The sequence below is a fragment of the Gobius niger genome, assembly GCF_951799975.1.
Source record: "Gobius niger genome assembly, chromosome: 10".
Classification (NCBI taxonomy): Eukaryota; Metazoa; Chordata; class Actinopteri; order Gobiiformes; family Gobiidae; genus Gobius; species Gobius niger.
In genome coordinates this window covers 23,134,608-23,148,203 of record NC_136861.1, presented here as the reverse complement: position 1 = coordinate 23,148,203, position 13,596 = coordinate 23,134,608, and the positions used below count along the sequence as shown (strand labels likewise).

The following is a 13,596-nucleotide window of genomic DNA, read 5'->3' as shown; positions in this document are numbered from 1 at the left end:
ATCAAAAGTCTATAAAATACTATGCATATTTGAGCACTACTGATGAGAATACTGATGCCCATATGCCACATTATAACCATATCTCACTTATTGAGAGGGTTAGCAGAATCACCTGCAAGCACAGTATCATTAAGCTTAAAGGCCCTGTACCTAATTTCCCTATTAAAAAAATGAATGAATGAAAGCAGCATAAGAATCCCTGTCCTGACATTATAGCTTGGGTTCGTGAAAGTTGGTGTTTCTTCACTGTTTTTCACTCAGTTCCTAATCAGGCGTGTCATTGCATCTTCAGACTTTTAAGTAAAAATTGATCACATAAACCAGATGCACTTGATCTCGTCATGTTTTCCTCTGAAGGCACTTTGGGTGGTCTGATCATAAACGGAGCACTAAATACAGATCAAATGCAACAAGAAAACATTGAAGATGACTTATGACTCATCCACTTGCACCACATATGACGGCGGTCGGGGACAACACGCATCCAAACATAAAACTAAACACTCCAAACCCAGATGGCCACATGAAAAAGCTACAGTGCTTGAGAGAGAGAGGAGACTCAATACAATTCTGAAGAGAAACTAAACTAGAAGGGCATAGAATTGAGCCTATGGAAAGGACCAGACAAAAAGGAAGGGATTAATTATAATTGATTGAACATTTTAAGCTAAAGCACTTTGAGATATTTATATGTGAAAGGCACTATAGCTTACTTACTTAAATACTTTGCAAACAAACTATCCTGTCTCCATGGGGTTTAAAATATGCCAACTAGGGCTGAACCTGAACAATATGGACCAAATTTTATATCTCGATATTTGTACCAGATATCTCGACATCGATACGATAACGATATATCTTTCAGCCCTAATACCAACCCTGTAGCGGCTACAGGTAGGCCTGAAAAACAAATTTGAAGTTTGATATATTGAGGCAGGAAAGTATCGCGATGAACGATATTATTGACTCTAACGATACTTGATACTGGCAACTCTCAGGCATAAAAATGATAGTAAACCTTTGTTCTAAAAGTGCATCATCACATCCTAAAATACCACACAAGCTGCAATAAACATGAAATATAATGCAAATCTATTTGCTTCAGTTAAAAATTTTACAAAGGAAAAAATAGGGGGGAAATGCTAATACTATATGTACAGACGATAAATATCGAGCCCAAAAATATCGTTTATCTGTTATTTATTGAAGGATAAGTCGATATAGTAATTATCGTGACAGCCTTAGCTACAGGTGTAATTATTCCTTTAGGTTTTTTTGTTTTTATGTTGAAAATGCGTAACATTAACTTAATCATATTTCAAAGCATAATTGCAACTCTGATTGTAATTCTAGTGCTATTAAAATGACAATTGGATATTTCTCCAAAATATCTTGGTCCAAATGTAAACTCTACCCATATTGTCACACACTAATATTAATATTTAGGGTAAGCGTCTGCCTTCTACAAATCTGTAACCAAAGGCAATTGAGTGCACCAAACACCAAAACAACACAGAAGAAGTTACACACATATAGGTTTTGGCATCTGCACATTGTGTGGCTACAGGGGACAGGGACACAGGTGATTGGTTGCTGCATGCCAAAAAGTAACTTCCTGGTTGGATGTTTGCCTCCAGGGCCCGTTGTCACACTCGGTTGGGGTTTGATGAAATTCCTTTTGATCTGAAGTCATGCAGGGCACACATTCCTGCTCCACAACTTCCATCAAGAGCCATCAGCATGCAGTCAACATTCACACCAGCAATTCTCAACCCTCAGACTTCAGCAGTCACGGCACATGCTTTAAGATAACATATTTGTGGCAATTCAAAGCGATGTACATTTGAGACAACGAGTAAATACAAAAAAAAGTTCAGAGATTGTTCATGCTCTGTCACACTACACGAGTCCTTGTGATCTTTTGTTTGGTGTTATCAAAGATCTGAAGTATTTACAAGCATGATGCAAGTGGCATTCAGGCATGTAGTGCAAATGAGGTTTTGTACTGTGGGTGAGCCAAAACATATTTCAGCAACTTTAGTCAGCTTTAACAACAAGTCTATGCAAACCTCTACTACACTAGCAATGAATCTGTATAAAATGCATGCGAAAATTGTTACTGTTGTTTCTTTTGAAACTGCAGCAACAATACAAAAAATTACAATAATTTGCCCCAAAACTGATTTTCACCTTGTTGTATGCTATACCACAGCCAGCATTAATTCAAATAAGGCAAGTGTTGAGTTTTGCCACAGCCAGACAGTGGCTTAGGGAGGGACAGACAGAAATTGATGGACGTTTGAGGTGTGGAGGAGTGTAAGATATGGGGCTCAAAGAGCTCAAATCCTGTATAAATGTTTCCCAGAGATGGACACCGCACAGCCCACAGAGGAGCACACAGATTGGGAGGTGTGTGTTCAGTTTAGTGAAGAACAGCGTCCTGCCTGCACACACACACACACACACACACACACACAAACAAACACACACACACCCTCAAAGATACACCTGCACCAGACGACAGCCACAAACTTCTAAGTCCACCTTTATCAGTGCTTCTTCTTTCATTACAAAAGCAGTTAAACATATTTAACTATCTTTGACTGATATTGTGTCCTTTGATTTTCTGTTCTTTATTATTTCAGTCAAACAGTTATGGCCAGCCAGCCCCAAAAAACATCCCTATGCCACTGTGTGTTTGATGAGAATCCATTCATGGATTTAATGGATTTCTCCAGCCTTTTTAGTGGGATCTTTCTGGGAGATGTGTGAAGCAAAAAAGGAAATGCTGCCCTGCCCAGACTCAGCCTCAGAGACCACAGTGGACTGCAGTGGACAGCAGTTCTGTCTGCATCAAAAGAATGAAAAAATTCCAGTGCAAAAACACATGCACATAAACGAGTCATGTCCAGACAGACTTCAATGTGAAAATAAAAGACACCAGAAACTGCAACTTTCTGTGTGGCCTCTGGAGTAAAACTTGGAGAAAGAGCCAAATGTAAAAGCACAATCATGCTTGTATGTGATATACAGAGTAGCTAAAGAAGAAGAATTGCGATGTGTCCTGCATGCAGATATCTATTACAGATGGTGAACAGCACAAGAAATGAAAAACAAATATATTGTGAGCAATCTGTTCTTTCAGTTCATTACCTCTGGCTTTGTATGCCAGATGGAGCCAAAATGGCTACTTTAAATGTTCCTGACATCCGGAGCTAATGCTACACAGCTGGTACAAGATGGTGTCTAATGAAAAAGGCACTCTTTGATGACTCCCTGTTAGAGATTAGCAATATTCTGATTAACACCACCGTAGGTCAGCCTCCAGACCAGCCCAAGCTTGTGTGTGAAACAACACTCTAGAATTCAGTAATTGTGTAACAGGATGACAATATCAAGCACATAAACCTAAAATGATTTATCATAGTAACTAACCAGAAAGGCTATACTAGTTGAAGGTGTACAAGATTTTTGAGCTTTTTAACAATGTCATACCATCGTCAATTTTTTGTTTCTATTGCGTGGGTTTGTTTAATGCGTCTCCCTGTCTAGAGCTAAAAAATGCCCACGGTGTCAAAACATGACACTCCTCAATGTTTTAAAGTCCATGAATCTTCACCACTTGCTCTGATCATTCAAACAAAATAATCACTTGTGTTTGACAACTTAGCCACTTAATTGAGTTTTTTAGTTTGTTTGAAATGGTTTCCCTCTCTAACATTGCCGTTGCAGATGGAGATTAGCACCCTCTACTGGCGTTCATATGAAAAATTGAAAGTTAGTGCAGATAATGAATAAACCCACCTTTTCCAAAGCTGCCTCTTGCTCTTCATGAAGTTTTCTCTCCACGTCTTTGCGGCTGCAAACCATCTCAAAGCGGAGTCGTTCCAGCGCCTCCTCCTTGTCCACTGAAGCCTTTTGTTTTTCCTCCTCCAACTGTGAGGCCTGCTCAGCCAGCTGCTGATGATGCTCAAAGCTGGCTATTTGGAGTTCCTCCCGAAGACCGGTCACCTGGGCCTCTAAATTTGAAATAACCTGGAACAACAAACGCAGACATTCAGCAATTAAGCCCAGGTAATTCAAGTATATCAGAAAGGAATTGCTTCATGAAACAAGGGATAATGTGAATCATTCCTCGACAAAACAGTATCAGGACACTTTCCAAAAATTCTGACGTTACCAGGAGAATGACCAGAGGAGGGCGCATGTGTGAAAAGCCTACCTAACCTTATTTCACACTCAAGAGTGATGAACAGCATAATAAAACATTTGATCATCATTAAAACTACATCTTCATGTCAAATATTTAAAATGGCTAAACATGACATATTTTTTGCCAACAACCACCAGCAGCCGCCGCCACATCCGGGCTCGACTGTTTCATCCTCTCCCCGCTTTATTGCACGCATTCCTCTGCTATTGCACATCCTCATTTACTTGCCTTGGTTTACTGCATTTATTTCTTACTCGGGTTTGCACAGCTCGAAACACCCCTCCACCCTCTCCTCTTCTCCAAAGTCCGGGCATCCCAGGACAACGCCATGTTAAGGCAATCAGAAGGGAAAGTGTCTGAAGTCTTTTTTAGGAGGCACTGGGGAAAATCAAAGAGACTTCAAAGGAGTGTCACAAAAAAAAAAAAGAAAAAAAAAAAAAAACAGGCAGATGCTCGAGCTGCGCGGCTCCCCTCGCCCCCTGCCGTTGGCACGCACAAGGTTGGGCCTGCCAGTGCGTTGACATGCATAGTCACGCGTGATGCCGGCCGCGATCACATGACAACAATAACATGCGGAGAAAAAGCAAAACAAATAATCTCCCAGTCTCTAAAATTAACCGTCTGCCCCACTTGTTCCTTCAAGGGCAAGCAGCTATTAGATCAGAGAGAACCCTTTAATGTATAATTCTCTCTTTAACAAATGTGCAAGATCTCACTGCCAGAAAAAAATCTTTTAATAAGTCAGTGGGTAATCTGCCAGAACAGAGGCTCTGGCAGTGTCACTTTGGAAGATATAAGAGGCCAAAGCAGCGTTTCTGATGGAGAGATAGAGGGGGGATAGAGAAAGAGAGAAAGAAGGAAAAAAAGAGAGCACAACAGACTCTTGGATGTGCTAGCGCTCTGATGGGAGGAGACTGTATGAGGAAGCAGCTCAGAGCAACAACTGGGAAGTGTCATAGAAAGTATAGTGGGTCAAACTATGTCAGCGAATGAGGAGAACATAGTGAAAAGAGGGGGGTACAGTAATACAGGAGAGTATTTGAATGGTTACTGTCACTATGATGACATTAGGATCAATTCTATAACCTAAAGAAAACTATCATGCGCCACATTAATGGTAAATGGTTAGATACACACAGCGCTTTTCTACTTCCATCAGATACTTAACGCGACTTACATCAAGGACCCATTCGCTCATTCACATACGAGTGTCAAGCCCAAGGACACAACAACATCATTGTCATTATATTCTGCAAGAGTCACTTGACTCACTTGACCAGTCGGTTCAATGCATCCCAGGTGGAGATTAGTGGGTCTACATTACAGGACTGCGGTGGACACGTTAGTCGCCTGGAGCAAAGAACCACCTCCAGCTCGATGTGATGTGAACACCACGGAACTGGTGTGGAGGACCAGAGCTGCTGTGATCCCCATCTCCATCCAGGGAGTCAACGTAAATACTGTAAATACTCTTTGCACTGTACCAGAGTTGTATTTCTGTATTGTGCTGTATACATTGTTATGTCCTAGATTTTTATTTTTTCTTTATTTTTTCTTGTGGGTCTGGTTAGGCGAATCACGATAACAAAATCTGAGGTTTGATATATTGAGGCAGGAAAACTATTGTGATAAACGATATTATTGAAGACATTGTAATGCCCCAAAACGAACTCTAAGTTAAAGAAGAACTAAGTAACTTGTTTACCTTAATAAATCCTTTAAGTGTTAATGGGATGATTGGGGGGGTCATCCATCTCCCCCTGGTGTCTCTGGTCAGAAAACCACAAATGCAACTTTGCTGCCATCGGGTAGGAGTCACCAATACACACTAATGGAATCACAAAGGAGAATCCAACTAGCCTAGCTAACGCCAGACTGCTGTGTGTGCTCAAATTATTTCGAAATTTTCGCATTGATTTGGGGACCAATCACATAATGAGGAGGGACGCCACGACGATGACGCGCTATTCGACATATGGAAGCCTGTAGTTTGTTTAGGGATTATAAAAAAAGTTTATTTACAGAGCCAACATGATAGCAGCAGACATCTTTTGATCAAGCTCTAAACAGTGTTCTAAATAGTTTAGCTCGAAAGTTTACAGCAGGTACGTCATAGGATACAATTGATATGATTGGCTGTGGCTACGTGCAGATAGACATTCGTAGCGCCCAATAAACGGCTATGGATAATCGTAAACCACACCTCTCCTATGAAAAAATCAATTGGTGGTCCCGAGACTAAATATAACTTGTAATTTTAGTCTGATGTTAGCCAGGCTAGAAGCCAACAGGCTAATGGACAAGGCTAACTGCGGGCTAGCGCCACTTGAACAGTATTTACCGCCAAGTTTGAGTGGAAAACATAGTCTCCACTGTGTAATTGGATGCACAATATCCCTCTCTCCCTTTGTCTTTTCTGTCAGTGTAGTATTTACTAGGGCTGGGACGATCCACTTTTGTCATGATCCGATACGTTTCACGATACTCAGGGGCCGATCCGATATGTATTGCGATACAGTTAGCAATTATAAGTAATATGTTTACCTTAAAATGTGTAAACAGTCATGTGTCCTAAGTTTATTAACCAAATGCCATTTGACATTTACTGAAGTGTTAAGACTGAAAAGTACATTAACATAAAAAGTAACAAACTGCTGTGCAACTGTAACTGGAAAACAAAAGCATGTGTGATAAAAATGCCAAACACAAGTACTGAAAGTATTGCGATACTTGATAAAGTATCGATACGTGGTATTGCAGCACAAAGTATTGCGATCCAAGTCCGATCCGATATTTTGTCCCAGCCCTAGTATTTACTAGTTACTTAGTTCTGCTTTAAGCTCTGTTTATGCAAATAATAATAATTATGGCCTTAATTGTTTTTTTTTTTATTTATTTAATATTTCTAACTTTTTCCCTCAAGGATCAATAAAGTAATTTTGAAACCTTGAATGGATACTTATTTATTTGTTTACCTATTGTAAACAATGCCACCATGTTCTCCATAGAATTCCATACAGAAAGTCAGCCTGACCCCTTCCTGCTGTGAGGCGAAAGTGCGAACTACTGCACCACTGTGCAATAGTTACAGTTGATTCCTCTAAATTGTTCTCTCACTAATGCTTGTAGTTCGATGAGAGAGATCAGAAAAAAACAGGCATTATCCAGGAACCCCGGTTTCAAACTGCCTTTGTGTTTTCATCATTAGCTTTGACTTTAACTGTCAGTTCTCTCTTCATTTGACTCATCGGAAACACGCAGCGGTGATTGAAGTACTTTGAAATATATCGAACGGGATAACATTTTAGCCCATCATGAGTGAGAAGAAAAAGTTCAATGGAATTTTGCAATTTCTCATGCTGTTTGAAGTCCAGACGGTGTGTGTGTGTTTGGTTTGCAAATAGATGTGATTATTCTAAAAAAAATAATAATAATATAACAGCCACGAAAAGGGATTAAAGGCAGAGCTGCCTGGTGGTTGAATCTGAATTCTATAACATCTAATAAAATTGCTGTGTACTACGTAATCTCTAAACAACTGAAAGCTCCACAAAACAAAATTAAGTAGTATTTTGTGAAAAGTAGAATTTTTTTTTTTTTTTGAAGATGTGAAGATTAAAATGTTAACAAAAAAAAAGGAAAAAAAAATTTGGATTCTGCAATTAGACCAGAGGATAAACTATAGTTTTGTGTAACTATTATATATCTATATTTTTGTAAATAGACTGGGTGCAAGTAGGGAAGAGACAAGACTTTTTGGCAAGAGACCCCAAATTTTTCAAAGAACCCACCTGTCCTCTGGGGGGCATTGATCAGCCAAAAACAACAACAGCACAAAACAGCTGCAGGCAAACATGCTTCTCAAGGCAGCCAGGTTACACCTCAAACAACAACAGGAAGTTTTTTTGTTTAGGGCCGACTTTACAGAAAGTTATGCACTGCACAACACTAATTTATTGACTATTACAACTGTATTTGTAAATACAAAGTAGAACAATCAGGTTGAATATAAATGATATATTTATATTCAACAGGAAATGTATGATAAAGGGCATTGGAGGTTAAATCCACAATTACGGGTCTGACTGCTGTTTCAGATAATAGAGGGCAATGCAAGTCTTTTATGGCTTCATTGTTTCCAGATGTGATGGAATATTTTTGTAAATTTATAAAGCTTTCTGTTATCTAGGATCACCATTTGTAACATGTCCCCTGTGTAGTACTAACCAACACCTGTTCTGCCAGCTGTAAAGCACTGAGTCACTGAGAAAGGGATCTTCTTTTCACCTGTGTGGAGTTTCAGAGCTCTGCATTAAACTGTAAGAACTAGATTTGTATGTTTTACAATACGAATATCCTGAAAGTTAACAGTAGATTCAACACTAAAAAACTATAATAAGAATAATTATGTATTAATATTATCATTATTATCATCATCATACTCTTAATCATCTTTGATTGTATCTCGGCCTGTCACTACGCAGGGCTGCAACCCAACACTTTTCTATCTTGTACCTTCTGGACTTGGGATAGCCTGAAACAGTTTTGGCTTCAGTGCTCCACATTCTGCTATTTTGTACTTGCTAATCTTCACAACCTTTTTTTTACCATGACATGTGGGTAATTTGGTATTGTAACACCAATGAGCAGGCAGCACTTGTCCTTCTTGTCCTGTGTATCAGGATGATTAGCAGAGATGACATGATGGTACAGATGTTAGTGACCCTTTCTGGAACATGCTTGGCCCAATTCTCACACACTTTTACCAACACTTCTTATCGAGCCTCATCAACAATCAAAAGCAGAAATAGCTTATTATGATAAAAACACATTACGTGATTTGAAAAGTATACAGGGTAAACACATTAAAAAAGAAAAATCTTATTCCATTTTATCTTTTTGTTTTTTGTTGCAAGGCTCGTACAAGAACTTGCCAATCTGCTTCAACATGTGACATTCTGGCATCATATCGCTCTACTAAAAACTACAGTGGCAAAGCAACTCAGAATATGGAATGAGTGCAGGGAAGTGTGTTCTCTGTCACTGCCCTGAGATACACATATTTGTCAACAACACATCATTTTGACTCCACTAAAGATGCCAGCAAGTGTTCATGGCATCTCCAGAAAACTAAATAGCAAACTAGCTGGTGCCCATATTTACATAAACTAGCCAAAAGGACAAGGTCAAAGTCAAAAATTTAGGTTCCAATTATAACTTGAATATCAGTGCGAGAAATATCCAAATGAACTTTTGAGGAAAAAAACAAGAAAGTAAAAGTAAAGTAAACAGTGTTGTTTATTTTGTAGTAGAGCCCTTTCAAAAAATATAAAATAAGTTCTAGCTGTAAGGTATTTCAACAATTTGAACACAAAATTGAATCGACTCATAATGGGGTAAATCACAGTGGTTAAAGAAATAAGTGAATTGGAAAAAATGTCCTGTAAATAAAAAAGAAAAGGCAAAAGGCATATCCAGTGCCGGGGGCTGGTTTGTCAAATGGCTTCCCACAGAGCTCCATGCTAGCTCAGGATGGAGCGCGCAGAGGCTAAGCGCGTTGATGAAACTTAAAGCAGTTTGGGCTAAAAATGACTGATATGCAAACGTATAATTTCATCTTTGGAGTATTGCTACCAAACCATTATCACACAGATACATTTGCAGAGATACATTTCAAATATAATGTAACGCTTGCCACTAGTTTACTGTCATGTCGCAAAAAACGGGAAATTTTCAGTATTCATTTAGAAATATATGGGAACTAACCAAAGAGTTGACTTCTTCAACGGCCAAAAAAATGGTTTGGAAAAATGCACTTTTACACCTGACGAGCCAAGCCATTTTTTAATTGAAAAGTATGTTTTAGCGGCTAAATGTCATATGTAGTATTATGGTTGCCGGCAATCCTTTTTTTTTCCATGCGTACCATGGTAATCATGCGGTATTTTAGAATTTCAAGAAGAGTCAGCCTGCTGTGCTTTTGAAACTTAAAAACATTAACCAGTGGTTGTCGACGGGAGCGCAGCGGGTCATTCCGAGTGTATGTGAGAAAGGAATGAGTGGAGACCCCCTACCTGGGCATCGCGCTTCCTCCACTCCTGGGTGAGCTGCTGGTGCTGCTGAAGGGTGGCCCTGGCCTGGCGTTCCATAGAGCTAGCCTCCCGCTGACGCTCTTGGACCATGCTGTCCTTTTCCGCGATGTGCGCTTGCTGGAGCCGCGTCCTCTCTTGCTCGTGTTGCATGCGGAGCTCAGTCATCTGATTGGACAAGCACGAAAGAGAGACTTCATCAGCCAACACACATTGAGAGCTAACCTGTCGTCATGACAACTTGTCCATCTTTTCTTCACCCAGTCCAATCAGGTCCATGGCTAACCACTGAAGTACAATAGATGCCGCGGTGGGAAAACGAAAAGTTTCTGCTTCGACCGAGTGGCAGTACGTGTTTACCTCTGTCTGGCGCCTCCGCCCTTCCACTTCTTCCTCCAATGGAAACGACAGGCCCATAATGTCCCGCTCTCTCTCTTCAAAACTTCTATTCTGCAATCGCTGTACAAAGCTCAGCAAGTTTGAACTATACAATTGAGCTGGTAGGGGTTGGCCATCTGGTTTCAGTAACTACTCGATGCCCCATGCTATGCGCTTGACAGCATGAGCGAATCGGCTTAGGCATAGATCGTTACGACCCAAAACAAAATATAGACAAGCCATGAAGCAGCAGGTGCAATCATAGTTATAGAATATGTATTGAACTGTAATCTTATTACTATGTGCAGATGTCATTGTATTAACTTTTAGAATGGTTTTGACAATTGCGCTAGTTAGAAGAAAAAACAAAACTACCCAGCAAAGATAGAAAAGTCAATGTATTAAAGGTTTAGTTCGCTGTTGTGCTATACAGTCACTCACAGGGAGGAAAGATTTGAATGCGGTATGAAAGTTTCATTTCTTGTGCTTAATCACTTTGTCACCAGAAACCAGTCTGTTCCTCTGCAAAATGTAGACTCACGGCACCTGCTGAGAGGTAAGCTGTGCCACTGGAGCTTCAATTACCAAGCTCAAGCCTTTCCCAGGCTCTGCTGAGGCTGTGTCCTGTTCCCAGCCGCCACAGGATGAGGGCACCAATGACCCCCTGCCCATCCTGAAGAGACGCCCCAGTCAGAGTCCTGAAAGGACAGCAGGAGCCTGAGGCCCAGTCCCCGTTTTGAGCCTAATCCGGAGCACATTGTGCTTGACGGCACCCTACCTGGCCGGACTGAGAAGCAGATATCCACCCACACAAAGTCCTATCTGTAGACAACTAAGCTGAAGCATCAACCTGGGACTTGTTGAACATACATACATCAAAAAAGCAAACCACAAATCTCACTTTGTAAGTCAACCTATTTGCACAAAAATGTTGTTGTCTATAGTATATTCCTCTAATCTGCACAACTTTCCGTGGGCTATTTAAAAATACTACAAATTACATCCACAGTGAGGATTTGGCGTCCCGTTGGGCAAGTCAGCCTCATACAGTACAGCAGCATGAGTTAAAGCTGATAGGAAGCTAAGCTGGCTTCAACAACTCCTCAGCGGCAGCACAACTCGGAACATCTATGCTTACTGTCTCTTTGGAGTTTTGGTCTGTGGGGTCTCAGAAGAACAATGTCATGTGAGGTAAGATTAAGCTAAAAATGCACAGTGAGAAAATAATGCTAAATAAAAAGACAAAAAATGACATGACGTCGAGCCAACCCAGCAAGGAGTCCGATTGTGTGACATCACATAACCCAGTGCAGTGGAGGATGCTGGGTGCTGCGGTTCTTAAAGGGACCAGCATGGCATTGATGAAGGAAGAGTGATTTGGTTATAGCACAGCTTGGTGCCACAGATACTGAGTGGGCCGGGTGTTCTGCACAGCACGACTCCTGCCAGTGCCGGCTCACATGGAAATGCATGAGATGTGCTTTGTAGGCTTTGAGATGGGACAGTGAGGTAATAGGCGCCTTCAGCCCCAGGAGGCAAATGTGAGCTGCTAGTGGAGAAGAGTAGGACAGAATTTGCCTGATCTCAGCATGGGGTTTGTTGAGAATATGATTTGGGGAGGGTGGTAGACAGACCCATTTTCTAATATAAGGGCTAATGCTCTGAATAGAATCGAATGCAAAAAGAGGGGGCTCAATCCCAGAACCTTGTCTTGTACGTACCTGCAAACTATATCCAACTCTTGGCTAAAATAGAAACAATTCTTAAAATATAGAATGTCTGATGTCTCGGGGTAAACTAACGAAGAGATGATCTTATTATGAAGCCTTACTTAAATGGGCCCACCACACCAAACATCACTTGACTTTAACTTACTGAAAATAAAAACATCTATAATATGACATGAACAAAGAAATATACAATATTGTGTTATGTCAATTCTGTCTTGTCTGTACTGGACATCAAAAATGTGTTTTTCTTCTTTGCTTTTTCCCCCTTTTTGATATGTAAAGCCACTGTCAGCCATTTGGACAAACACTGTACAAAAACGTACAAAGCCTTCATCTTCTTAGTATTTTCATCCCGAGACAAAAGCTTTTTTGATGAGACATTAAATCTATGCAGCTGAATTCATCTGTCAACTGCATCCCCCCACTCTCCATAAAAGCACATGTTTATCATCACTTTGATGGCTTTCCACTTCCAAACAAGGATCTATATTTACACTGTTAATCTATTCTGCACACAATGAGAAGTCTGGAGCATATCAAAAGCAGCAATGGCAAAAGCAAATAAAGCAAATAATTGTGTTCAACAGAAATGCCGCCAAGTGCAATCTACATGCAAGAAAATTCCATCTGGTTTTTAAATTATTGTTGCCATGCATGTTAGCGCCCATGTTGTTGAATGGGAATCAATGTTGTTATGGTTTTATACAAGCAATGGGACAGGAAGATGTAATATAAAATGTTATCTTGGTCAAACAATGATACATCCAATAATTACTGAAAATTCAACATTATTATTTCTGAGGTCCGAAAAACAAATCTGATGACTTAGACAGAAGGTGACAGTGTGTGTGCGTGTTTTTCTGAGGACAAAGCCAAAATACAGCGGTGTTCACAGAGTAGAATGCAATAAAAATCTAAATTTGGCCCAAAATGACGTTATGTTACTGACCTGTTGTTCATATTTCTGTCGGAGTGAATCGAGTTGGTGTGAAAACTCTTTGGCTTGGTTTTCTCTCAAGGACTTAGAGCGAATCAGGTCTTCTTCTACCTTCTCCATCTGGAAGCATCAAACACATAAATTAACAGCCCTTTCAAACTGACGCTCACAGATAATAACACAGTAAATCCAAATAGCATAGAGGTAGTAGTAGTAGTAGTAGTAGTTTATTCGGTCAGTTCATTCATT

At 40.2% G+C, this 13,596-nt stretch overlaps 1 protein-coding gene across 2 annotated transcripts in view; it reads right to left on the bottom strand.

The window, feature by feature from the left end:
* The window catches only part of cep112 (centrosomal protein 112), a gene marked incomplete at its 5' end in the record, with an annotated part of 92,733 nt that overhangs the window by 41,744 nt on the left and 37,393 nt on the right, over positions 1–13,596 (bottom strand). For both annotated transcript variants that reach the window (XM_079563936.1, XM_079563937.1), the window contains 3 exons: positions 3,805–4,035; positions 10,288–10,470; positions 13,360–13,467. In XM_079563936.1, coding sequence (XP_079420062.1) covers positions 3,805–4,035; positions 10,288–10,470; positions 13,360–13,467 — 522 coding nt within the window. The remainder of the gene's footprint in view (positions 1–3,804; positions 4,036–10,287; positions 10,471–13,359; positions 13,468–13,596) is intronic.